The 25851-nt window shown below is 41.4% G+C and overlaps 2 protein-coding genes across 2 annotated transcripts; both read right to left on the bottom strand.

Moving 5' to 3' along the window:
• Positions 1 to 2273: 2273 nt before the first annotated feature.
• LOC111272167 (uncharacterized) lies at positions 2274 to 6452 on the bottom strand. Its single transcript, XM_022853455.2, has 2 exons — positions 5206 to 6452; positions 2274 to 4867 (listed from the first exon to the last, which is right to left on the bottom strand). Exons 1-2 carry the CDS (start codon positions 5467 to 5469, stop codon positions 4442 to 4444), a joined length of 690 nt encoding a protein of 229 aa, XP_022709190.1. The 5' UTR covers positions 5470 to 6452; the 3' UTR covers positions 2274 to 4441.
• Positions 6453 to 6578: 126 nt separating this feature from the next.
• alpha-Spec (alpha spectrin) lies at positions 6579 to 25643 on the bottom strand. Its single transcript, XM_022853454.2, has 11 exons — positions 25506 to 25643; positions 17608 to 17718; positions 17187 to 17349; positions 14524 to 16305; positions 14078 to 14369; positions 12521 to 13150; positions 11363 to 12405; positions 10636 to 11095; positions 9003 to 10484; positions 7905 to 8789; positions 6579 to 7689 (listed from the first exon to the last, which is right to left on the bottom strand). Exons 2-11 carry the CDS (start codon positions 17694 to 17696, stop codon positions 7247 to 7249), a joined length of 7269 nt encoding a protein of 2422 aa, XP_022709189.1. The 5' UTR covers positions 17697 to 17718; positions 25506 to 25643; the 3' UTR covers positions 6579 to 7246.
• Positions 25644 to 25851: the final 208 nt, after the last annotated feature.

Genomic DNA, 25851 nt, shown 5'->3' with positions numbered 1-25851 from the left:
AAATTTGACGTAATCTTGCTTATATTGTCCGCTATAAAGCTGTACCGTTTATGCTGTCTTTATCTGGTACACACAAATATGAAAGGACCCGTGCTGATTCTTAGTCAGAAGACAAAGAGGAGATTGTTCTAAAAATCGTCTTCTTTAAAGCTTATAAAATTTGGTTCTCCTAATTAGTAGTTATATCCAACTAAGCTCTTATCCTAATGGTTGACCCCGTAATTAATCCCATTGAATCAAATTAGTGATTATTAACATGCTATGCAAAAACTTGTCTGATGCGTACGTAGGTAATCCGCAAATCAGAGTGGTGAGAAGTTGAAGTTGCAGAGATGCATACGAGCTTTTCAGTGAATTAAGCCAGTGAGTTTTAAAGCTGAATAGTGAAATCACTGCGTGCGTGGTAAAATATTTAAAAATGAAAATTTGTGTCTTGAAAAATTAATCGCACTTGATAATCTGACTTAATAACGATTATAATAAGGTAATATAAACAAGAGTAATATCGTGGGGAAGGCTATCTGTAGGGTCTGTAGTATTATTAGCATCGCCAGATTATTTAAATGTAAGTAAACCTGAAAAAAATTATTGTAAATTTTACAGAAGTAAATTAATACTCTGCTGCCTGCTAATTTAAGTATCTTAAACGGTTTGTCCGGGCACTAACGAATTAAACGATCATATAAACACGAGTGATACCGTTCAGTAATGCGCCATTGGACAGTAAGAGTCAGAATGTAGTCAATTTAATCATGTAGGATATCTGAAATCTAGAACAAGCACCCACAAGCCAATAGAATCTGAAGCACTTGTCAAGGGAAAGAAATAAAGCAGGTTCTCACAAAAGCTGCTTGTCTACCCTTTAAAAGAAAAGAGGGCATACCTATTTCAGAATCGGTATAACGTATAATATATACAGATTCGGGCCGCGACGTTTTCAGCTTCCTGGAGTCCTGCGGTCCACAAAAGAACTGACAACGTGGATAAAAGGTCCAAGGTAATCGATGAATATTTTCGGTTATCTTTTTTCATAATTTAATTAGAACTCAGATAACCGGTGTGACTATTCTTGATATATTCATTTCCTTTATTGATATCCACTGCCAACAACCATATTCAGATCTGAATTAAACCGAATGTAAATGTCTGAACAATTGAAGGTTTTGCCGGAAAACATTTGTTATGGCTGATTTCACCAAATTCTGTCTTAGATGTTCGCTGCTTTTTGTATTACCAAACGGCTAAAATTCATACCAGCTAAGTTGAAGATACGTTCTCGAAGTGTTATCAATATGATACCGTCTAAACGACAGATGCGTGATCCGTTTTTATGACGGAAACGGTGTTGGACGGTGTTGGAAAACGGTTCCGGTCCATTGTGATATATGTATATATATATATAATGTAAATGAAAAAATTTACAGAACGGTGTAGGTGTGAGCAGAAAAATAAACCTTTCGTTGAATAAATCTAGAATGTCTCCATTTCGTTCGACAACATGGTTCTGGTTCTTACGTACGTTAAGCGAAACTTCGGTTTACTATTAGATCTATCTACTACTAGATAATGTAATTATCTCTAATTTGACATCTTCTCTATTTCGCACAAGCTATGCATGTTTGACATGTAAGAGCTCAAATCAGCAATTTTTAGCCTTCGGGGGGTAAGGGCCAAAAATTAAGCCGTTGAACTCTTCGTATACGCCACATGCTACATCTGTTTTTTTTCTGACGTTGCAGATTTTATTTTCTTGAAAATATACATTTCAATGATCATACGCTTTTGCCTTATAATTTCTTCGAAAAAAAACACCCTATATTTTTTATGCTTTTTTTTTTATATCAGCAAGGCACGAAGTAAAGCATAAAGCAAATGTGAAGCGTCAACAGTCAAACGGTATACATAGATGTTTCTTTAGCTTGATGTGAACGTCCGTTGGCATTTGTGCTAACCCTTAGCTAATTAAACTGTCACCTGAGGGAAAGTTTTCTAAATCTTTCTAAATTCTACGTTTTCGTAGAGTCGACCACTGTCTAGATAAATAGGTTCACAATGTGGAGCCTTAGCTAGGCAGTTCCTAATAACTCGGAACGAGAGAAATAGCAAACATTTTAGTTATGTTTTAGCTATTTACTACTAAGTAATTATTAGCTACTAAGTAATTAATAATGTACAATTCAGTTGATGAAATGGTCGTACGCTAGAGAATAGAAGATTTTTTACAAAAAGATGGCGTTTTTAACTGTAAAAAGATAATAAAGACGCGATTATCATACGAGATAACAACAACGTTTTATTACGATCGAATTCTAGATGAGTACGGACTTTGAACAAAAGTGTTACACATTTTCAGAATGGTCATTTCTATAAATCCAGTAGGAATTAACCCACGGTTGGTTTAAAATATGGATCCAGCCTTATTATCCTTCTCCTTTTGTAAACTAACCTTTCAGAACTTTCATGCTCATACCATAGCGACGCGCTTTACACGTCCTATTTGTGTGTGTTTTTCTATATAAAAAGCATTTTTATTGGCAGAGCTACGCTCCTCAGATATCATCGCAGTAGGCTCCAATGCCTGTTCCAAATATTGCTCTCATATGGAGAGTATCAAGTGTAATGATATTTCTTTAGTCAAATGTAATTTTAGGGTACGTAAGTAGTAAGAGCTTCACTAATTTTAGCCTCGGCTGGGATTGAAACTGGAGGTCTCACATTCACGCTAACGTCACGTTGACCGAAAAATCATTGGTTATTTTCTATAATCGAGCTTATATTCACCCTCTACGTGTGTATGATAATATAAATGTATTACACAAATACAAAAAGTACCCTGTAATCGATGATAAAACTGGCCGTGAATAGTTTTCTTACTTTTAGAGTAAATACAACGGCGAGTCTAGCCAATATAGGCGTAAAATTCAAAAGTAGATTTCATGACGTCATATCAGATCACATTATAATAAACAAACTATAATATATCGTGCATGTATACGCTATACGTCGAAGATTCCTTGAGGTATCAAGCTTCGAGGCACAGCCAACCCTTACGTCGTCGATTGACACGGGATGACGGCAGACGATTATTTATTTTAGCTACGTTATAACGTGAGTGATGATTTTGTACGCACAACCAATATAAGAATTCTCCTAGCATCAGTGTAACTAAACGTACTAACAACAGATGAGATATTATTGTGTCGTTACATTACGATGCGCTTATATGACAGTGTCGTCACACAATAGTTTTTATAGCGTCATTCAGCACTCAGAGGCACTTTTGGTTATATAGTTCGATAACGTACTATTCGGTCTTATCTGCTGCTGTAGCATTTGGTGCGAGCACGTAACCCATATTCCTTTCGTATACGTAGTTCAATCTAATCGTAATGGCGTTTTACGCTTCCGATGACTCAACGAATACGTCAATACGAGCCGTTTTATTTTTCCATATCAGCACAATATTAGGGAATACTCACTTCAATGCGTATGGCATTATTTTCTTCCGACCTCAACTAGACACGGATCAGTCAGATAGCCACGTCAATGATAAAGCAGCTAACTAATCGGTAGAGAATGCTGATCCGTATACCTGAGGCGATAATTAGTTGAAAAGCAGGCATGCTCACGTCAAATTGTATTATCTGGGTAAAACATATCTTAAACGTGTATTATATTATCCAGTTGAAGGAAACACCGTTTTGATGTATTTATTAAGTCGCTATCCGAAAATAATGGATTGAGTTGATCATTTAGGCACTCAGTGTAACTATTTTCCTTCGTAAATTTTTACGAACAATCACTCCATCGTTGAAACCTCAATAATTTATAATTGAATTTCCTTTTTTAAATTTGTTAATGTTTGGTCTATTGTTAATTTGTATAAATATTATTATTATAACTTATATAAACTCATCTTTAAAATGTAACATGGCCACAATTAATAAATATTTTGTAATAATTTAAAATTAATTGGTTTGCACCGCATTAGTTTAGCGCACATTAATAGCAATATACTATCTGTAGTATATGACTTTTTAGGCTCGGTAAGCTTGAGCTAGAACGGATCCAATGAGTTTAGTCAATAGTAACTGTATTGTCATGTATATTATAGGTGTTATAAAACACAACGTTTACTTTTAACTAGTGTTCAGCAGCTTAGTTTCGAGCTTCATATAGAGCTTGATAGGTGAAAAATTAATTACTATATAATGTTAGCTATTATGGAACAATGTTAGTGTTATATACAATGGGTGTGCCAATTAGAGTCGCCGAAAAGATCGTTCTTCCGAGAGATCTTCGCGCTGTAGAACCGCTCACCAGTGTCACAGCAGGATTTTTTACGGAATGCGAAATTACGTCTGAACATTGATAACAAAGGCTTTGAAGCAGTATGTTCCGTTGAATCTCCGTTTGCTATTCGCTCTCTTACGGTCCTCATTCAGAACGTTTCGTCGTTAACGAGAAGAGCATCGAGATGCGTTTGGAGGATAACCGTTCGATATATGTCAACCATTTGATGTGGTAGTATGCGGCTTGATGTATCCAATTGTGACGATAGGAGGATTTCACGAAGCTCGGCTTTATGATTCGGGGCAACAACCTCTTCGACTGATGTCCATAAGGTCTCGTTTGAGACGCATGGCTCGAGTTCATCAATAAAGTTTTTGAGTAGTCGATAGCTGAGGCACTCGGTGAGCACGAGACGAAACGTTCGAAAATTTATGGCATGCCCATGAAACATGGGCCGTCCTCGAAGCATATCGCCCAAACTGAAATTACAGTCAGCTAAACAGCGATCAACAAGATCGACCAGTACTTCGCAGCGTAGGTAGCTGACACCAGGTGCACACAATGAGTGGAATATCTGTAATAGTAAAACATAAAAAACTGAGTTTTGAAGTCATTTGCCATTAGGACAAAGTTTTTTATTCGGAGGTTAATTTTTAACAGAGTTTAATACGGTTTGGAAAGGCCTGGCTTTGGCTACTAGATAGTTAAAGAGTATTTGATTTGAACTGCGAAGAGAGCCACCAGTATCAATTATTTTTTCATTTGCATTCAAATAAATCTCTATGTTCAGTAGATCATGATGTCATATACAAGAATTATTAGTATAATGACACCGACCAAATACGCTTCTCCAGTTGCCATGTTACTATTATAAGCAAAAAGTGTAGAAAATCATAAAGTGATCACAGAAACCTTGTGGAAGACGAATCCGTTGGATATCCTTAGAGGGTCAAGAGCTTTCAAAGAAACGACGTGTCGTTCAATGGAGTTTTCTGGATAGCTAAAGTAATCCTCGATAAAACGTAATGGCTGGGCGGGTTGTGCTAGCATCAACTCCATCAGTAAACGATTAATGGCATCTTGTAGCTGCTGTCGGCGTCGATTCACAACCGTCGGCGACCTTTTCGGTGAATTGGGCACACTTCGTGAATGAAGCGCTTTCCCTGGAGAAGCCATCGTGTTCTCCTAGTTGTCCTAAACTGACTTCAAATTTACTCTTTTTAATTCACCTCAAATACACCCATTACACAAACGGAGTCTTCTTATAGTATAGATAATGAAACCTTACTTGTAGAATACACAGTGATATCGTGCTTTTTATTGGCACATAAAGCTAACTATGCCCGCTGAATGAGAGCCGGTTGAAATACGTTGATTTAGAATGAATTAAAGGGGGTGCATTCGCTTGTCGCATAGTTGTTTGTTGATACAGAGCTATTTAGAACACTGACTCAGGAACGCTGCTTCGGCTCTTAGGATTACATATAGGACGCTGATTATCAACAAAGACTTGCTGTTGCCCTAGAAACGGACGAAGCGAAAGGGTGGGTCACGCGTCTACTTTCTGGGGATATATCCTTGCCGTCCCAACTTTTAAGTAGTCTGAAATATGCATGTTTTGTCTTAGCAATGAATGCAGCTCAAAAAAATATACTATTTTACAATAGCTGAGTGGGCTACTACATTAAGTTAAATAACTGTTTTAACTCAAGTTTTTCTTGCTATTCGCGGCAACTATCTTCATGAATTCAACTGGGGCCGTTCGTTCTCGGAAAGCAAGAATATATTTTGGACTGTTTAAAGAACACTAACTAGCTGAACCTCTGTAAAATAAAATTATCTAATTAGGAGTTTTCGCCTTGTTATATATTAAAAAAAGACGTAAAGGCACAACTGAGCTTTTTCGAAAGCGCAATGTCTACACATAAGGCTACGGCAACACCTTCTTTTGGATAAAATTCATCGCACGTTTTTATGCTCATTAAAAATGAGTCGTTTTTTTTTATTAGAATTATTGAAACATTTATTCAGATACGATGTACATCTTACGACTTATTCAGTTGTGCCCTTTGCGACTTTTTACAAATATTCCTATGGTAAGTAAAAACTTTACATAAGATATTATTTATTCAAAGCAATGCGATCACTAATGAATAAAATATGGCCGCTTTGTAAATGGCATATATTTTTTTATTATGCCTTGATGCATAAAGGAGTTTTTCGATTACGCCTCCTAATTCATTGAACTACCTTATCATTTATCTATTAATGGAAAACATGCAGCGTTTTATAGGCATAATAGTATTACTCTTAACTTTTATTACTGGTAATACAGCCTTAATTTGATTTGTTTAGTTGTTGTCGTTTGTAGTTTTCATGGAAGAATCTTTTTAGACTTTAAATAGTTTTAAAAGCTGCTTATCCGAGTTTTTTGCTGTTTTTCTTATTTTATTTCTCTTTATCTCTCTAGTATATAATATGATAATGTATAATAATATGTTATTAATTCTATTAATTATTATTAATATTTAATGTTTCATGTTTGTTATAGAACTTTTTGTAATTTTTTTTGTAATGCACATAAAAAAGCGATAGTGTGAACTAAGCGTCTGGATGTGACGACTCCTTTACTGGCTGGGAGTTTTTCTGCGTTTATCTTTCCGTCTAAATTCATATAATCTTGAAAGTGTTTGGGAGTGGTATGACGATTCATATCTTATATGTTTCTGCTTACTTTTGCTGTTATAATAAGGTTACTTAACTAACAACGTTGGAGCTGTGTCGGCAGTTTAAATTCGATATCTCTGTCGTCACCTCATATCGGGCTTGCGGTTTCTTCACTTCTTCATAAACTTTTAAAACCTTCCATTATCCACGTCACTACTCATTACTTCCGAGTCTAATAGTTCACCTTTTTTTTTTTCTCTTTTTCACAGGGGCAAAAGCAACTGATTTAGTTTTGAAACAGTGTGCGGGTAAAATCGACATAGTCATATGCCCCGCTAATTTCGCGGCCGGTCTTCGGCTCTACGTACGACTTCATCCGGGCAACACAATAGTCAGCCATTTCCTTGCTTAGATTAGCGTATAACTCATCTGCAGTGACGTATGCACGCTCGCCCGATGTAATAGCGCGGAAGGCGTTCTCGATTTCTTCCGATGAGCGTACATTCTCGGTCTCACGCGAAATCATGAACGCCATGTACTCTTGAAGCGACACATATCCATCCCGGTTCGGGTCGACCGCATTGAGAATGTTCTCGAACTCAGGGTCTGGTTGACCCTCTTCAACCATTGGAAGATCGTAGCCGAGGGCGCGCAGGCATGATTTGAATTCATGGTGATTCAATTTTCCTGACTTATCTTTATCGAAGTGCTTGAACATCATCGAGAACTCTGCAAAGACAGAAACAAAGCCAAGATCACCGTTTGTATACGAACAGTTAACGTAGAATTGTTCGAGTTGCAGTCTGCAAAAATGATGAAAGTAAAGCTACACTGTGAATCAGCGAGAGTATCTGGTTGTACACGTTTGAAAAAGTTCCATAATCCTCTTTTATTTCTACGTATTTGGAATATATTTTCTGAACATTTTGTAACAAAATACAAACCCTTGAGGGCGTCTTCGGATACTCCGCTCTGGTTCCTGGCCTGAATTTGCTGTTCGAGATTGTGCTGCATTCTCATACCGAGTTGGTCGAGTTGGTCCCACTGTTGAGCCAGGCCCACAGTCGAATGTTCAGTGTAACGATTATCCAGAATAAGGTGTTCTTCTAGTTTTGCTCCGAGGTCCTCGATCCTCTTGAGGTCAATACGTTTGGCTTTTACCTCTTGAGCTTTTCGTCGGGTTGCCTCAAGCTGAGCTTCAAGTGTGCCGTTACCTTCCATCATCGAGGATCCATCCAGCAGCCACATTCGTGTCTCCGTAAGCCATGCGTGGAAAGCATTAGCATTCAAGGCAAACTCTCGACGCAGTTTGTCGTTCTCCTGCTGACGGTGGGCCTCCTTCGTCAATTCGTTATCGCGTTCATGTATAATCTTCTGCAAATTTTTCCACGTCTCTTCGAGGGCCTCCATCGTAAACCACGTGTACGGGTTGGTGCCAACATTGAAATTTTTAATCCTGACGTCGAGCGCCGCCAGCGCGTCAAAATCCGCCTGGGCACTGCTAAGCGATGCCTGAAACTGTGAATGTGCTTCTCTTAGAGCGGCGATCTCCTCTAATGAGTTGCAACGTACTGGGTCGGTAAGATCTTCTTCAGCGTTTTCGAACCAAGAGTTAAACGCGGACGCTTTCTTAGCGAACGTGAGGAACAGCTCTTCAATCTGCTTGTACTGTTCAAGCATTTGAATAAGCTTGGCCTTGCGCGCCTCGGAGGCGCCGCGCAAGTTGTGCCATCTTGATAATACGTGATCGTGCCGTTTGATTATGTTATTTTTCTGCTCGTGGTTGGCGTTAACCAGTTGATCTTTTAAATCAGTGATGGAATGAATGCCTGAAATGTTAATTGATAGGTGCTTAATAAGTTTTCCACGAACCTTACGCGGTAAAGGTGCACACACTAAAGCAAACCTTGAGAAGTGGAGTGTATGTCTGCAGTTTTATTTGAGGCTAAATATATGAGGTACTGAGCTGTTAATATACATTTGGAGTAAAATGTACCAACAAACAACGAAGCAGTAATATTCAATATCCTTTGGATACGTACCCTCGTGTTCAAAGGCAGACAGTCCAGCATCGAAGGTCTCCTGTTTAGTGAGGAGCGTTTGTACAGACGACAGATCACGGCCAAAGTCTTCTCCCCGCACATGGATTTCTTTATCTCCAATCCAACTTTCGACCACATCGGCCTTCCACATAAACTGAAGGAAAGCTGAGTTGTCGATAAGCTTGTTTTTACGGTTGATAGCAGTAGCTTCAAGCTGATCAAGGCGATTAGCAAGTTGTTGCATACGCTGTGAGATAGCACCAGCATGATGATTGCCCTCTCCGATCAGTTGGTCACCTGCGGCGCGAATATCGGCACAACGTTCACGGTGAACACCAAGGTCACTTTCAAACGCCTCGTGCTTCTTCAGTAGACCCTGAACGGCGGCCATCGTGTCACCATAATCCTGGACATGTAACAGTTGTTGTTTTTCCTGTATCCAGGCCTCTTCCTCCTCGACTTTGGTGAGGAATTGTTGGTATGTCAATGACTGGTCCAGCTTATCACCTCTTTCTTCCGACAGCTGTTTGAGCTGTTGCCAGCTAAGCTGTAACTGCTGTAGCCGAGACTCAATTTCAGGCACCCCAAGGTTACTCTCCTGCATCAGTTTCTGTCCAGCTTCCTCGACCTGTTGGATAGCGGGCTCGTGTGATAAGAGCTCATTAACCAGACGTTTGTGTTTCTTCTTTAGGTTCTCCACGCCGGTCAGATCTCGACCGTAATCATCGGAACCGACCAACAGTTTTTTTTCCTTAATCCATGACTCCTCGTCAGCGATGTCGCGGAGGAACTGCTGGAGTGTATTTGCCTCATTAAGTCGAGACCGCCTGTACGTGGCAAGTGTTTTGACACGCTCATAGCGTTCGTTGATGTCACGCCGCTTTTCCTGAACGGCAGCCGGATCGAACTGGCCAGATTCTACGAGTGCATCTGCCAACTCGTTCATGTCTTTAACGCGATCTTCATGGGCCATCACATCAGCTTCAACCATTTGGTGTTTCTTCATCAGGTTCTGCACCGAAGCCAGATCCTTTCCAGAGTCTTCAGACTTCAGTAAACTCTCAACTTCGCCTAGCCAGAAGTCGATATCCTTGACGGCCGCATTGAATGTGCGTTGTTTGTTAGCCTCCTTAAGCTTGACGCTCTTCTCAGAACTTTTTTTAGTGAGAAACTCCCACTGTTCTGCAATACTTTCTAGGCGTTTGTGCACGGCTTCCTCAGATCCCTGACACTGCTTCTGATCAATTAGGTGCTGACCATTGCCCATTACGGCTTGAATACGATCAGCATTTGCTGCCAGCTCGGCCTCGAACGCTTGGTGTTTTTGGTGTTTTGACTGGATATTAGCGGGGTCACGGTAAGACTCGTCCGTAGCCATCGCTAGTTTTTCCGTGATCCAGTTTTCGATTTCGTCCGCATCGCGGGAGAACTGTTGCAGGGTTTGCGATTCGCCCAGCTTGGAACGTTTATCAATTAAGGCGTCTGTAAAAAAATCAACAATGCTTCTTATTAGTTGGCCAAGTTAATGTGTGCCACGTTATTTACATACTATACTGTTAATAATTTGACATGAAATTTTAGCCACTGGATCTCTTCTGCTAGGCCTCGTCAACGAATGAGGAATGAAATTTACCTTTAAGGTGCGCCCACCGATTGAGAACCTGTTTTTTCTTGGCATCAATGTCTTCAGCAGCATAGTGTTCAGCGGAGATGAGTTTGTCGGCTAGGTTGCACAAAGTGGCAATCTTTTCCTCCTGAGCACTGATTGCTTTGTCGAAATCTTCATGTTTTTTAATAAGTGCCTCAACATTGTCACCCCCCATGTCATCTGAGCGCAGGAAGGCCTCTCGAGATGCCATCCAGTTCTCGGCCTGTTCGCAGTCACGGTAAAAAAGTTGCAGATCAAGGCACTCCTCTACGCGTGTACGTCTTGCCTGCCACGCCTTCTCGAGTGCCTCCCGGGCTTCTGCCATCTTATCAAGCTTGTCCTGGATCTGGGGGCTCGCATAATGGGCGTTTCTCAGCAGCTGTTGTCCGAATTGTTCAAAAGCCTGGAACGTTCCCTGGCGAGCATCGATCTCCGTGCGGTGCTCCTGCAGATAGAATAGACATGTATAATGCATTTGTGGAACTTTCTTAAGTACAGATGCTTTCTTTTCATCTTCGGTGTTCTTTTGACAACTTGTAACCTATTAGGTTTTAGTTCACATTACTTGCTTGTTATTAGATCCAGTAGTACAACTGCCATAACCATATGTTAGTTAGTCATATGACCAAAATTCTTGCAGGTAAACTGGTTTTATTTATTCATGAGAAGACATTGTATATAGCGAGTAACAGGTCATAAAAGCTTATCTTACCAGGTGTCTTTCTAGCAATGCTTCGGCCCCTGTGACATCATTTGCGAGTTCATCAGACGATACCAGGGCGTGCATGGAGTTGATCCAGGACATTAGATCTCGGAAATCGGCCAAGAAGCGCTGCAGATCGTAGCTATCCATGAGCTTCTCCTTACGTAGTTGAGCTTTCGTTGTAAGCTGAGTCCATTGCTCAATAATCTCCTTTTGCTTACTGAACGTCGTTTGTGCAGAGTCAGGGTGACTTTTGGTGAGCCTCTTGCTGGTCTCGTCAAGGGAGCGAATGCGCTCTCCGAGAGCAGCGAGATCCCTCTCCAGGCCATCGTGCTTCCGCTGCAATGCCTGCACAGATCGCAAATCATGACCGAAGTCATCGGTATCGAGGCCCTCCTCCTTCTCCTGAATCCAGTCCTTCGTCTCGTCAGCATCTCTCTGGAACCTCTGCACTTCATGGGCAGAACCGAGTTGGCTGGCACGTTGATGAGTCACAACCTCTAGATTTTTCCATTTATCATTCAGCTCATCGATCTGCGTCTGAATTTTGTTCGCTGCTTCGGTCTGACCAAGTGTCATCAGGCGCGAAGCAATATCATTCATCTCAGCCAAACGCACCTCGTTCGCTTTGAGATCGGCCATGAAGTCGTCGAACTTCTTCTGCAATACCTCCACTTGCTCAAGGTCCTCCCCAACCTCTTGAACCTGAGCCACTTGCTCTTTGTCTCGAATCCATTGAGCCAATTCAGCAGCTTCACGCACCAAGGAGAATGCCTTACAGCTCTCACGAAGCTTGTTGGCGCGCTCATGGCCACGAGACAATAGATTCGCGTACTGACTTTCAATTTGGGCCTGGCGGGCAGCAATTGATGTTTCTCCAGCAAGATGCTGTTTAGAAGCGCTTAGACCAGAATGATCCAGGCGCTTCACGTAGGCGGCGGGCACGAAGCCCTGGCGGTCGTTAACCTCAACCTTCCACCAATCCTTGTTGTTGGAATTAAGGAGTGTGAGAACATCTCCCTTCTTCATCGACACCTCACGGGGTGATTTTTCTGAAATGTGAGTATGAAAATGTCATATTAATTCCCTGGTTAACCGTTGTTAGCCAATTAAGCTGATTTTTTATTAGTCATAAATAACAGACATGATAAGAAATGTTAAACTCACCGGTGTAATCGTAAAGCGCAACGACGAATTCCTTTCCGGCTTGATCGACCACAGGAGCCTCTTGTTGGCGGCAGGCCTTAGCTTGTTCGCGCAATGCGCTCACCGAGTTGGCAAACGCCTCAAGATCGGCCATAAGGGCTTCGTGTTTCTTTAGGAGAGCCTCCGCAGAGTCCTCATCCTTACCAAAATCAGTCGACAAAACAATTGGTTCTTTCTCACGGATCCAGCTTTCAGCTTCGTTGGCATCCGCGAAATATTGTTGTGCTTGAAGTGAGTCTTCGAGGTCCTGACGACGTCGTGTCGCACGATCCTTAAGAAGTTGCCATTTCTCTTGCAGATCGGCGAGTTTCGAACTGACCGCTGGCGACTGAGTCTTAGCGGCCATTTTCTCAGCTGCCTCGGTGACGGCACTGACGCGTGGTTCGTGATTGGCGATCTCCGAGAGAACGGCCTGGTGCTTTTTGATCAGGTTCTGGACACCTATGAGGTCTCGTCCACGGTTGGTTGAGGCCGCAATGGGCTCCTTCTCCCTAATCCAGCTCTCTTCGTCATCCATATCGCGTAGCAGCTGATGAATCGCCATTGATTCCTCCAGACGACGGCGGCGTTCGGCCAGGGGTTTCTGAAGACCTGAAAGAAGGAATCGCTAGTTTTGGTCTCTAGACAGATATATCAGCTGCATCTGAAAGCACAACTTGTTGTAATATTAAACTATTAAAAGCGAATCGAACAGACTTTGAAATTTAATGACTTTTGAATTAGTTGATCTAGAGTGATAATTTTTAATGTGTTAGCGGTAGGCTCCTTTATTTTTTACGAACCTACTCCAGCGCCCTGGCACCTTCTATACAGCCATATATCTACCATTCTCGTACTTAGTGTTTCCAGACAATTTTTCTATCTATGACCTATCGAAGCAAATCAATAATGGGATATGCTTGTCCACCAGTTGCCCCTTTCGTGCTTCTTCGGTGGCGATAGGGATTGAACCACGCCTATATTTTGATAGTTAAAGTTCTGCAAGTTGCTCGTGAACTATACCATACTCCTTGTTAACTTGTTTCGAGCCGATTTACAGACAACTCATTTTTACTCATTTCCTGGATTTTAAGTATATGAATTATAATTATGTAAGACGTTACGAATCTAATGAAAATTTTGAACGACAAAGCCCGTACGTTCAAAGCTTTTGCGAAAAGTTTGGCAATGCGTTCCAGCGCCTTAGATCCGCCATCTGGTCACCTTCGTGCTGGTCTTTACCACTCACATTACCGCTTTTTAATCTTTTGCACCACTCACCTACTGTAATTTTGTTTAACACTTCCTTGCCTGATGTTTTCATCAATCTTCAATCAATTTCTGCAGCGCGGTCGCTTTTGAGAAACAGAAACTTGACCACCGTACGTTGATTTTCGAAACTAAAGTTCTATCGAACTTATTTATCCCGGAGAAAACTCAAAAAAAAAGGAGTATTTTCCAGTCAGTATCCCAGCAATGCGTGATTCTGGATTTGTTTGTAACAGCCCAATATAAATATAGATTGTTTCTAATACATACTGGTATAACGATTCCGGAGAGCTTCCTGTTTTGCAATTATGTTAGGCGCATCAAAGTGTCCCCTCTCGACAAACTTGTTGGCGGCCCCGAGGGAATTCTCAACTCGGTCACCATGAGAAGCGACATCGGCTTCAATGAGTGCATGTTTCTTAAGCAGATTCTGGACCGAAGTAAGATCTTTGCCATAATCCTCACTCATCAGCTGGCCTTCCACCTCGGAAAGCCAGACCTCGATGTCCTCAACACCACGGTTGAAGCTCTGCTGGTCTGAAGCTTCCGTCAATTTCGTACCCTGTAGATTGTAAAAAACTTCTGTTACACCAAGTCATTATGCGAGAACATGATGCGCTGTTTAAATCTTAGCACATGGTTTTATTCTGAAACGCATGTTCTGATCATTAATAGCGACCCAACGAACTGCCAGTCTCTCTTGTAATATTACATACCTTTCGCTCGGTAGCCTCAACAAGTGAACTCCATAGTTGCATTATCATCTCCATTCGCTGCTGAATGGTGTCGCTCGCAAAGTGCTTCTGCTCAACCAGCTGCTTGCCGGTGGATACAATTTCGTCAATGCGTGATTTATTTGCTGACAATTCCTGCTCAAAATTTTGATGTTTCTGCAATTTGCCTTGGAGGTTTGTGGGGTCGAGATAACTCTCATCAGTGGCATTCTTGAGTTTTTCGTTGATCCAGCCCTTAGTCTCGTCCACATCAGTCTCAAACTGTTGAAGCTTGTAGCTTTCGTCTAGTAACGCGTGCCTCTTGGCCGCTGCCTCAACAAGGGCCTGGCGCCGCTTGAGGAGAGCATTTCGACGCTGACCGACTTCAGCAGCAGCATAGTGGTTGCTTTGAATCAACTTAGTAGCGAATTCATCGAGCGCCTTGATTTTTTCCTCCTGGGCGTGCAGTGATTTCTCAAAGTCGTCGTGCTTCTTTAGCAGAGCTTCCACGCTGTCGAGTGAATCTCCCAGGTCAGTGTTGCCCAGGAAGGCTTCCTGTTTTGCCATCCACGTATCAGCCTGCTCGGTATCTCGATAAAAGAGCTGCAGATCCATGCATTGTTCGTAGAGGATTCGCCTCTCCTCCCACAAAGAGAGAAGCGCCATTTTCTCTTCGGCTAACTGAACTAGCTTTTCCTTGACGTTATCAGAGGCGTAGTGCTTTTGATCAATAAGCATCTGTCCCGCCTCAGCTGTCAGACGGAAAGAGTCTTCTCTTGCGTCGATTTCTCCCTTGTGTTCCTGGTGCCTTTCAAGAAGGCCTTCTGCGCCGGCCACATCTTTAGCCAGCTCGTCGGCAGACATAATGGCCTTCATATCATGCATCCAGGAAATGAGATCGCGGAAATCCGCTAAGAACCTGTGCAATCCGTAGCTCTCGTCGAGTTTCCGACGGCGCTCCTGAGCAGCTCTCTTGAGTTCCTCCCAATTCTGTACGATCTCACTGTGCTTACTCCGGATAGCGTCTGCAGCAGCTTCATCTGGCTGCTCGTTGGCCAGCTTGCCAGCCTCGTGACCCAGAGCAATCACTTTATCTTCGAGGGCGGCGAGATCCCTTTCCAAACCCTCATGACGCCTCTGCAACGTTTGAACGGACACAAGGTCACGGCCAAAGTCATCACTGGACAGCAATTGCGCTTTTTCAGCAATCCACGCGATAGTTTCGTCAGCATCACGGTTGAACCTTTGCATTTCGTGAGCACCAAACAGCCTTTCTTGCCTCTTTAGCGCGAGCTTTTTCAGCTTAGACCACGCTGCATTGAGCTCGGACTTCTTGCTGATGATCAACTCCTGCTCGGGGTGGGAATCGCCCACCAGCTTGTCAGCTTGTTCGTTAACCTGCTGTACTCGAATTTCCTGGCTGGCCATATCCTTTTGAAACTCGTCGAACTTACGTTGTAGCAGCTCGACGTGTTCGAGGTCATGACCGAAATCATCGGAAGTTGCGACAAAGCTCTCTTTATCGCTAATCCAGAACATTACTTCGTCCCAGTGACGCAGAAATTGGACGAGCACGAGAGCTTGCTGCAGCTTGAGCCCTTTATCGGCAAGCTTGCTAAGCAACAACTCCCACAGGCGATGAAGTTCATCGAGGCGCTGTTTGATAACCTCAGAGGCGAAATGTCCGTGCTTAATCATCTCCATGCCTGTGTTGTCCAATACAACAATAGCATTCGAGTGGGCCGCCACCTCGGCTTCGAATGCTTGATGCTTCTGGATTTTCGCCTAAAAAGTTAGATCCGACGAAAACAGAAGCTGTTAATTTTATGCAGTGCAACGATACAAACATAATCATTGAGACGGTTTGCCATTAAGGCCAGCAAAACAATGTCCCAGAAATCACCTTTCACCTTGATCCCGGGCACATCTGCCTCGGTTACCTGCCTCGCAAATTACTGACTATCAGAAAAAGCACAAAGATACTAATCGAGCTATTTGAATCATTTTCATGCGAAACAATAATAATGATAATATAACAAATCCTGAGGAAAGAAACAAACGAATGCATAAATCGTCACTGCACCTCGTCAACTAAAAAAAACGAAAACTCGTCACAGACACACAAAAACATACCCGTCAAGTAAAAAAAAAAAGCAAAGTTACGTTCTTCTTTTAGTAATATGTAAATACTTCTAGTGCTTTGTTTTTTGCTTTTGCGTAGCAATGTTTCACATAAGTTGTAGCCATTCAGTCCATTTTTGGGGGTGGAGTTCTCCTAAGACCATCCTCTATCGTTTATCTACTGTTTGGTCTCGTCCACCGACACACAGTCGTACCACGCCCTCACTAAGACGTCCCTGGTCGTTTGCATACAGACAGTCAATCAGCTGACACAACACTCCCACCAAATTGTAACATTGCACTTTGTTCAAAGACAAGAAAATATACTGTACATTAGCTAAGATGATATCTGTAGCGGTATATATCTCTCGTTATGGATATATCGATCTCAGTTGATAGGTAGGCTCATAGGGAAGTCTCATTTGAATTTCTAGTAACTACACTACAGACCCTCATTTTAAAATAATAGTAAATAGATTAAACTGAAAATGAAACACCAAAATTTGACAAGAAGCGATCTGTTACCTCCAGAACGACAGGCTCACCTGTAGGTTGGTTGGATCTTTATAACTTTCATCAGAAGCAGCCTGCAATTTCTCGTATATCCAGCCCTCAAGTTCATCGGCATCTCGTTTGAAGTACTGGAATCTACGAGCCTCTTCAAGACGGTTTCTGCGCTCATGTGCCTGATTTTTGAAGTCAGCGTATCTGGAAAGCGTAGAACGAAATCACAGAATGCACATAATGTTACCTAAACGATAATGGCAAATTAGAAAGTGAACGAATTGAACTGTGTTTTCTGTTAAAGACAAAGTATATTGGTGTTGGTGATCCTGTTACACTATAACGTAAACACATATTCAAAGGTAAGAACGTTTGTGACTGTGCAAACAATGTTATCAAACTAGTTACTGAATATAGTTCTGTTTATGAAACTATAAACATACTATCTTTAAATAAACACACCTTCCGAGCACTTGGGAACGCCTCTCCTGAATGTCCTCGACAGTTTCTAAGACTTTGATGTCTTTAGGGGCCACCGGAGTGCCCTCCATGTTTTAGCCGCTCCTCTGGCCTCTGTAAATTATAATTAGAACAATTCATTTAATGGTTAAGTAAGGTTAATGATTACAATGTTTTTCCTATTGAAATTTAACCGCATATTGTGTATGTTGCAGAAAATCGATATAGAGGAACTTTCTAACATTGATCCAGTTGATTAGTTTTCTAAAGAAAACTAACGGAACTTGAATATTTTATACGTGCGAAACTAATATGAACTAAAATATTTGATGGTAATGAGAAGCCACCACGGCCATTCACAACAAATTGCATCTAAATCCATTATGCAAATCTAATCCAACAATAATTTTGTGTTTTTTTAAGTTTTCAGCACTTAAAATGGCCATTTCTGAGAAAAAAAATAGCGATCTAGAAAGTTTGCACTTGTGTCTTGGCGATCAATCTCGGTATCCTTGAGCCGATTTTGGCATCTTGTTAGATATGCGGTTCTAGTATTTCCCAATGCGTACATCTTCAGTCGTCTTTTTGGTTTCGATATCATTCATTTAATCGATGTTGTTCACGATAATTCTCTAGCAATTACCATACTTTAATAATCTACAATGTATAACTAAATCAAGGCATATTGTAATTATGAACGCTGCATGTCAAAGCCAGGTCGACTTTTCCATAAGCTCACAACGCAGTCAAGTCAATTCTTAAATGGATGAATTCAGAGTGAGTCTGTCCCTCCAGCCTCCTGAGGGCTTAACCAACGAGGTTATTATCTGGTCGAGATTGGGCTTCGAAGATAGGACGGCTATTTAACGGGCTGTTCCAACCGCATGACTTAGAATGTTGCTCCTCTCGTTCGAATTATGTTGCATTTCTTGTTAGACAGTAGCGCCGCCATCTTGGTCTTTTTCTTCGTTTAAATATCAGCGCCTTGTATTCTCTGCCGGCTAACAGCAGATACATGTGTATCGATAGCAGCATGTACCTATGGAGCTCTCGCAGGAAGCCATTTTGAAATATAAAACAGCTCGATATTTGCTTTCCATATAAGCGTACTTAACAAACCACACCTTGGGATACATTCTAACGAAGAGGCTTTTGTACATAGTGCATAAACACTTATGTAGATATGGTATGATAGGATTTTGTAAATTATGTCTCTTTTAATACCTCTATCTGTATTTGGCATAGACGTATATATCCAAGGTCCTACGCGTGCGTATCATAATCAACGTTCTATCGCACTCCGACATCACTGACCCACATCTATTTAGGTGCGTCTACCGCATTATTCCTTTTTAGCGCAACGAACACCATCTTGTCTATCCCAACTACTGACATAACAATACCGAAATGACACTTCATCTAGAGCAACAAATTCACCTGCTTTTTCGAGCACGTGCCGCCCCAGCCTACGATAAGCGCAAGCCAAAATCAGTCTGCTTTTCGCGCGAACTTGGACCATCACATCGCAGTGGCTGTCACACCTGACAACCTGGAATCGCTACCACTACCCATACCGCGTCGCCAGCATGATCGACACTATCATTTGGACAATCCAACAACAGTCAGCGCTGTGTACAATTCTAGCTCACTCATTATTCGAGAATAACTAACTAATCGATTGTGATCCATGGCCCGCTAGTACCTTTCGTAAGGTACTGAAAATATGATATACATTCAAAATTTGTATTAAATATTTGCAATATTAAATAAATATTTGCAAATATCCCAGTTGACGATCCAACCATAAAATATCTAGCATTAAACAGTGTTATTAGCGTATGCTTTTAGCCGCCGTGTGGCTTCGGACGGCGGACAGCTGTACTATCTTCACGCGTCATGACTCATTGCAATACTCGCTATAAAGAGACGAGTGTACGAGAAAGGTCCAAAGGTAGAACATATAAGGACGGTATCATACGCTTCGATTTGATCTTGTCCTTTCCTTCAAGGTGACTATACGCATCTGAATGAGCGTCTCTGCGGGCGGGTCAATTAGCGACAGCTGTCGCTCACGACGCTGGCTATTGGTGTCGTTAGCATAGCGCAGCTTGCGTTACAAAACGATGCTGCTATTTCTGGTCGCGCCGCTAGGAAAAGAATAGGGGAAGGAAGCAACAAAGCAAATGGCCTCTATTTCCAGTAATGCCTAACTATGAGTTGGAAGCAGCACTGGGCGAAGCAAAATCCAGTTCGACGCAATGACACTAGAAGCTAAACAACGTGGAGCGCTGCCAGAACCGCATTTGCCTGAGCGGATTGGAGGCGGGCGTCAAGCGCATGAAATGAACAGCATCATGGTTGCCCTGTTAACTGCTTCCGTTTCAAAACAAAAGAAAGCAAGCTAATGTACTGATCATGTCACATGGCAGGTCTCTAGTACTAAACGAAATTCTTTGGTAATTCATCTGTACCAGTACAAACAGCGATATGCACGCGCGTAAAAAGATACGACACGAGTAAGACTTCAATATATAATTACAATCTTAATTTATGGATGTTTTTTGCTTAGGCTTTAAAAGGTAGATCGTAATAGCGTACAGTTCGTGATAGGCCTGCAACATCGTGTAAAATATAGTAACATCGCTGAGAAATCTAGCTATGTAGCGTTTATCGTTTTTTTAGAGAATTTTTACTGTTTAATCTGTTCGTTTCCGTTGATTATTTAAATCAGATAAGATACTTTAACTTCATACGCAACCATTGTAGATGATAGGTAAAAACAATTCAAATGATAATTATAAAAGCGCTGTTGAGAATTCACCAATGTTCCCAAACAGTTCAATGAAACGGTACGGATATGCAACACGATTGTAATATAGAAGTTCAGCGACTTAAGTTCAGCTAATCTAACTTGAAATTTATTCTACGCACATCTACGAGCATTTGTGCCCATGTTATTTATAATAGGAACATTACTAATAAAAGCTGGCGTATTTAGGGTTCGGTTAAACTGAGAACATCGACTTCACAAGGTTCATTGTAGTATTTAGTTAAACAATGGGCTTTGTTAGGTATACGCAATGAAGGATAGGAATAGCGTCATAAAACTGCCCACTATGGACCGTCATAAAACAGTGAGCACGCGACTGGCAGGGCATAGTACTACCGGTTCGTAAAGAACAGCATGTATTCTTGTTTGTGGTATTTAACGAGATTAGTCTACTCCGGAAACTGCACCGCTCGCGCACCATAATTTTCTGCGGCAATAAACCGCTATTTTTATTATGATTTGTACTGGAGCGATGCTCGGGCAGAGTGACCCATCATTAATTATTTGGCCCATAAATACACGTCTTACTTCAATGTCGGTTTACTAAAACTGGATGTCCGTGACAGTATAGTGGGTAAGATTTTCGGCTGCTAATCTGATGGACACGTAGTTGGACTAGGTTCGATTCCGTTCATAGCGACGCTTCGTTTCGTGCTGGTATCGGGCCTTCTGATGAATCGCTTAACGCCGGTGCCGAATGTAGAACCCGAATCGTTTAGAGTAAAGTCGGATCAGAGTCATCGTGGACCCATAACCAACTATTGAAAGGTACAATGACAACAAGGAAAAGAAATATGATGCTTCCAGGTGATCTAATTGAGTCCAAATTTAGAAGCCAATGAGGGTGACACCGACATCGCTGTTACACAAATCCTCGATAATCAAAATCAAAAGTAATGCAAATTAGGAGGCACACTACCATGAAAAGAGAGAACTAATTATCTTAAGGTGCCCAAAGTGTGATCACGTTCCAGTTAAAGCCGTAGAGGATTCGTTGTCACATGTTGAAAGATTTATTGCGCTTCTCGATCGGCACGGTTATTTTGCGGATAAACTATAAACGCAATACGCGGTAAAAGCCTATCGCCTAATCTGCTTTATTAACCTTTTTTACTTTCGAGCTATCAGAACGTAACGACCGTGGGCGGGTATTTGACGCTAAACTGTATTACAATATAGACGTAGCTCTTTTTAATATCTGCCACCGTTTACGCCTAGAAGTATTTTGCACGAAAATCGCGAACAAAGAGAAATAAAACCAAAGCGGAACTCTTCATCGTCTGGCCAAAAGACGCAACCGATGCTGACAATCATTTCTACAATCGGCATTAAGCAACGACTAGAACTGTTTTCACAAAGGCCACTGAAAGGATAAGAGGTTCCGAAAGCCCCCCCCTTCCGGCCTTCCAAGCTATCGTTCTGTCGTTGTCGCGTATTGTTATGGCAAGTCAATGCTAAGATAAAACGGCAGAGCCAACACTATGAAGAAAGTAGAATAGTCATATGCCCAATAAGCTCCGGCGTAAAATCAACGTTAAATATAATAAAACAAACATTTTCTACACGGTATAGCTTTTAGTTTGTATTGCACAGTTTCATGCCAAGTATTATACTAACTTGAAATTTGTACTTCTCTAGAAGCTTAAGTTTTCTAGAAGCCGACAAGACAGATGCTTCCAGTAAATTCATGCGTTTTTTTTAAAGTTTTTTTGATATCGTTGTTTCCTAAAAAAGTAATAGAACGACCCTTCATACAACTTTTGGGTGCTGCAGACTATAGGCAGTATGAGAGCGAGCCTATAGTCTGCAGCTATAGGCTAAAGCCTATACCTAAAGCCGGCTAATATTTAATTATGTCGAGAATTAACTACACTGTACTGTAAAGTAAATATTTCAATGCGTGGAACAAATTATGGACCAGAAGGGTTAAGAGTATAGTAGCGCATACAACCTATAACATAACACATGAAACTCTTCGCTGCTAAACAATGTTGACCGCAAAGATTTACGATACTGAGCTTCCATATGTTTTTAACTGCGAGCGGTGGCCTCGACATATTTGTCACAAGGTTATTCAATAGACGAATTACAACAGTCGTACTCGTTATTGAAACGAAGTTAAAAAGCCACACAGCGTATTCAGATCGAATTTAATCAATTTTAATTTAAAATATATTAATAGTGATTGGTAATAGATCTTTTGTGTTATAATGCTATTGGTAAACTTCCGTTATTAGCACGTATGTTACTTGCCCATAAGGTCAAAAAGAACTTTCTCATTTCGATTCATCATTATAATTACATATGAATCACTTATACCTCTTAACTAATATTACATAAACCATGATGTTAGCCTAACCAAAACATCTGCGGTATAAAACTGAGACACGCTTCGTGGCACCAAAATGTGAAACGAAGAAATCCGGTAATAACTCAGTAATATAAATACGTTACGGTGGCCGACTAGTGTTTGATTCCCATTCATTGGAAGCATTTTATTTTAACAGGTCAAACACATTTGTAACCCACGTTCGGAACCAATACTACAACATTCCATAATACCAATCGATTTTTAGTTTATCACAAATATACGCAAATAAGAGCTTGTTTTATACGAAAATACTTTATTTTTCGCCACTTGCACTGCGCCATACTGTAGTACACAATTAAGGCCGTTTAAACGGAAAAAGGAGGTCAGGCACCAGGGGTAATGTGGTCACACTCGCCACATTAAAGATGACGTAATTCAGACGTTCGCACCGTTTGCTTGGTTTAGCCTTTTGTAATAACACAGAGTTAGGCGGGTCTCCTGGTAAAACTACTCTGCAACGGGCATTTTGTAGGGTGAACGTCATTTTAACGATCTATAGGAAATAATGTGACACAATATCGCGATGGCTGCTAGAAGTAAGCGAATGACTGCATGTATATTCGTGCCTAGATTGCAATATAAAATTATCCAAAAGCGCTTCTATCGAAACAAACGTGCAGATTGAATGATTAGTAACATAGTGGAGAACATAGTATAGTTCTTTTCTCTTCATTCGTCCTTCTCAATAGAGTAAAACCATTATCTGTCAATTATTAATTAATCTCAGCACTCATTAACGTCCAGATTAAAATGTATGTGCTTGTTTTTGAAAAATATCTAGGAGAACGTAGCAATTAATAACGTTCAACGGCTATAAGCTGAATGCGCCAACAACGAGTCTTCAAGTTATCAAGAACTAATCAAATAGTGGCTTTCTTAATATATTATCTTCTATATAGATGGATGTAATGCTCACGTTGAGCTCGTCAAGAAACAGCCCGGTGGAGTGGCGTAGCATGCGACGATCCACTAAAGAAATAATAAAAACAGCCGTTCGCCACGCAGTGTTAATGCTGGTCATGATTCTGCCGGAAGTATGCTAGATCATCACAGGGATCTTCACGCCTTTCCGTTTATCTCTGTGTAGGCGTGGTTACGTTCACACCGACACAAAGCAGCGACGAACAATTCCACAAAATCCTACGACAGGAGTTGCTGAGGGACATCTTCAACATGCAAATGACCCGACAAACCGCAACTACCCTATGATAACATGTAGTCCCTTTTGTGTATGGCACCGAAAACTAAGGGATGAAAACACGAAACAGTGTATACTGTTTCGTGTTTTCTCATACAGTACGCGTCCGATAAGAAAAACGTGGCCTAACTACTATGTTACAGCACAAAAATACTGGACTACGCTTCGCAAGGCTATAACAAAACGAAATTTTTGATCCAACGCACAACAGATGACGCTTTGTTGAGTCGGTAAATGTTAAGTCAATCCAAACGACAAGAATTTGGTAGGGGTGGACGACTCTTACTAGCTTGCGAGCTTGTGATAAATCCGTGTATCGGTAATGAAGTAACGCACAGCTGCAATTGTCGTTGCGAGTGTCTCACTCCGACATCTACAAAGAATTATCTTACTACCGAGCAAAAGCAAGGCAAATAAATGTTACCAACATCAGACAGTTCCGATAGTAGGCAATTAGAAATCGGCCATTCCAGCCGCGAATGTGCCAGAAACTTCCAAGGCACAAGCGCCGAGATGAGCAAAGTCAAATTACCAAACGGCAAAATTAAAGCTGCCGCGGCCGCTCGCAGTGACTACATCGGTCCGTGCTAATGGTACGTATCAACGCCACTGGTAATAGCGAAACCTATATTGAAATCGCGCCTCTGACTGCCCGACTAAGAAACCGACGTATGTGGAACCTAGCCACACCTTATGAACGCAGATTACACGCATCTTATTATAGCTGGTTGTCGTTTTAGTCTAAAACTTTTACTGTCATCTGTCTGGTCAAACAATACCAGTAGCAAAACAATACTATACACATGTACATACACACCAAGTAGAAAATACATAAATCAATGTGATGACTAATATTTGCTAACGTGAGATCGTACTAAACAAAACGGGAATAAACTATCCACTGGCGAGCACTGATTTTGTGACAATCATACGTTGCCTCACTCTCTGACGACAAATGCATTCTGACTACACAGATGACAGCCAGATACGTGTAAGGGAGTTGCCATCCCGTTCGCTTTTTACTCCTTCCAGCTTTTCATGCCTCCCGTATGTGCTACAACTTAAAATGACCGACGACCAACACATTCAGTATGTATAATGGACAGCAAACCTAAAGCAACGACGCTATGTAGTGCTCTCTAAATATTTTTGCGGGTGAACAGGAGCATCAATTGGGAGGCCAACGCCCATAAACGTCTGGAACGTTAGTTATCCTGCTGCTGCAATTCTCACGATTGATGAAGGAAATTATTGTAGGCCTTAAATGGACGTTCGGCTCATCAAGAGTATCACCTACACTTAGCCTATGTATATAGGTACAGTATACAGATAGGCACTCACTACCAGTAGCCTTAGGTTCAGTAGAATTGCGCTGATACCGCAGTGACCTCCGCTAGAGCTCTGGGCGGGGCTGATTGCCCTATGGTAAATTGGGAGACACGTCCTGAAATTCGATAATAACGACGAGAGTGGTTTATATTTAATATGTGGACATTACAAACCTCGTACTCGATGATAGTTGGGATCGAAATAACAATGTCGCTATAGTCATACAGATACAAACAACACCAGTGGCACCTGGCTTGACCAACTTGTCGTTGCACTCACTACGAGGCACTGGTTTCTCACCGTACTTCACAACATAGATCGAAGCTCTTTCGCTTATCCAGGAGCTACCAGATGGCGCTGTCCGCGCTGGTTGGACTCTACCATAGAGAAATAAACGATGCTTCTTGTTCGATTTTGCCTAATTCGTATGACAAAACATTACAATGAAACGTTTGAGCAGGTTCTTGACAAATCAGACAAGTACGGCTCAATTTTAATTTAAATTTTTGCATTTTAAAC

Source organism: Varroa jacobsoni, unplaced genomic scaffold, assembly GCF_002532875.2.
Source record: "Varroa jacobsoni isolate VJ856 unplaced genomic scaffold, vjacob_1.0 contig01720, whole genome shotgun sequence".
Taxonomy (NCBI): Eukaryota; Metazoa; Arthropoda; class Arachnida; order Mesostigmata; family Varroidae; genus Varroa; species Varroa jacobsoni.
The sequence above is the reverse complement of the archived record's forward strand: the minus strand, read 5'-3'. Positions and strand labels throughout refer to the sequence as shown.

Excerpts from the sequence above, each read along its gene's own strand:
- LOC111272167 (XM_022853455.2), bottom strand. The coding sequence starts at position 5,469 with ATGGCTTCTCCAGGGAAAGCGCTTCATTCACGAAGTGTGCCCAATTCA. Across the intron at positions 4,868-5,205 it reads ACGGATTCGTCTTCCACAAG|ATATTCCACTCATTGTGTGC; the intron begins GTTTCTGTGATC and ends TTACTATTACAG.
- alpha-Spec (XM_022853454.2), bottom strand. The coding sequence starts at position 17,696 with ATGGAGGGCACTCCGGTGGCCCCTAAAGACATCAAAGTCTTAGAAACT. Across the intron at positions 11,096-11,362 it reads CATTGCTAGAAAGACACCTG|GAGCACCGCACGGAGATCGA; the intron begins GTAAGATAAGCT and ends TTCTATCTGCAG. Across the intron at positions 8,790-9,002 it reads GTCTGCCTTTGAACACGAGG|GCATTCATTCCATCACTGAT; the intron begins GTACGTATCCAA and ends TTAACATTTCAG.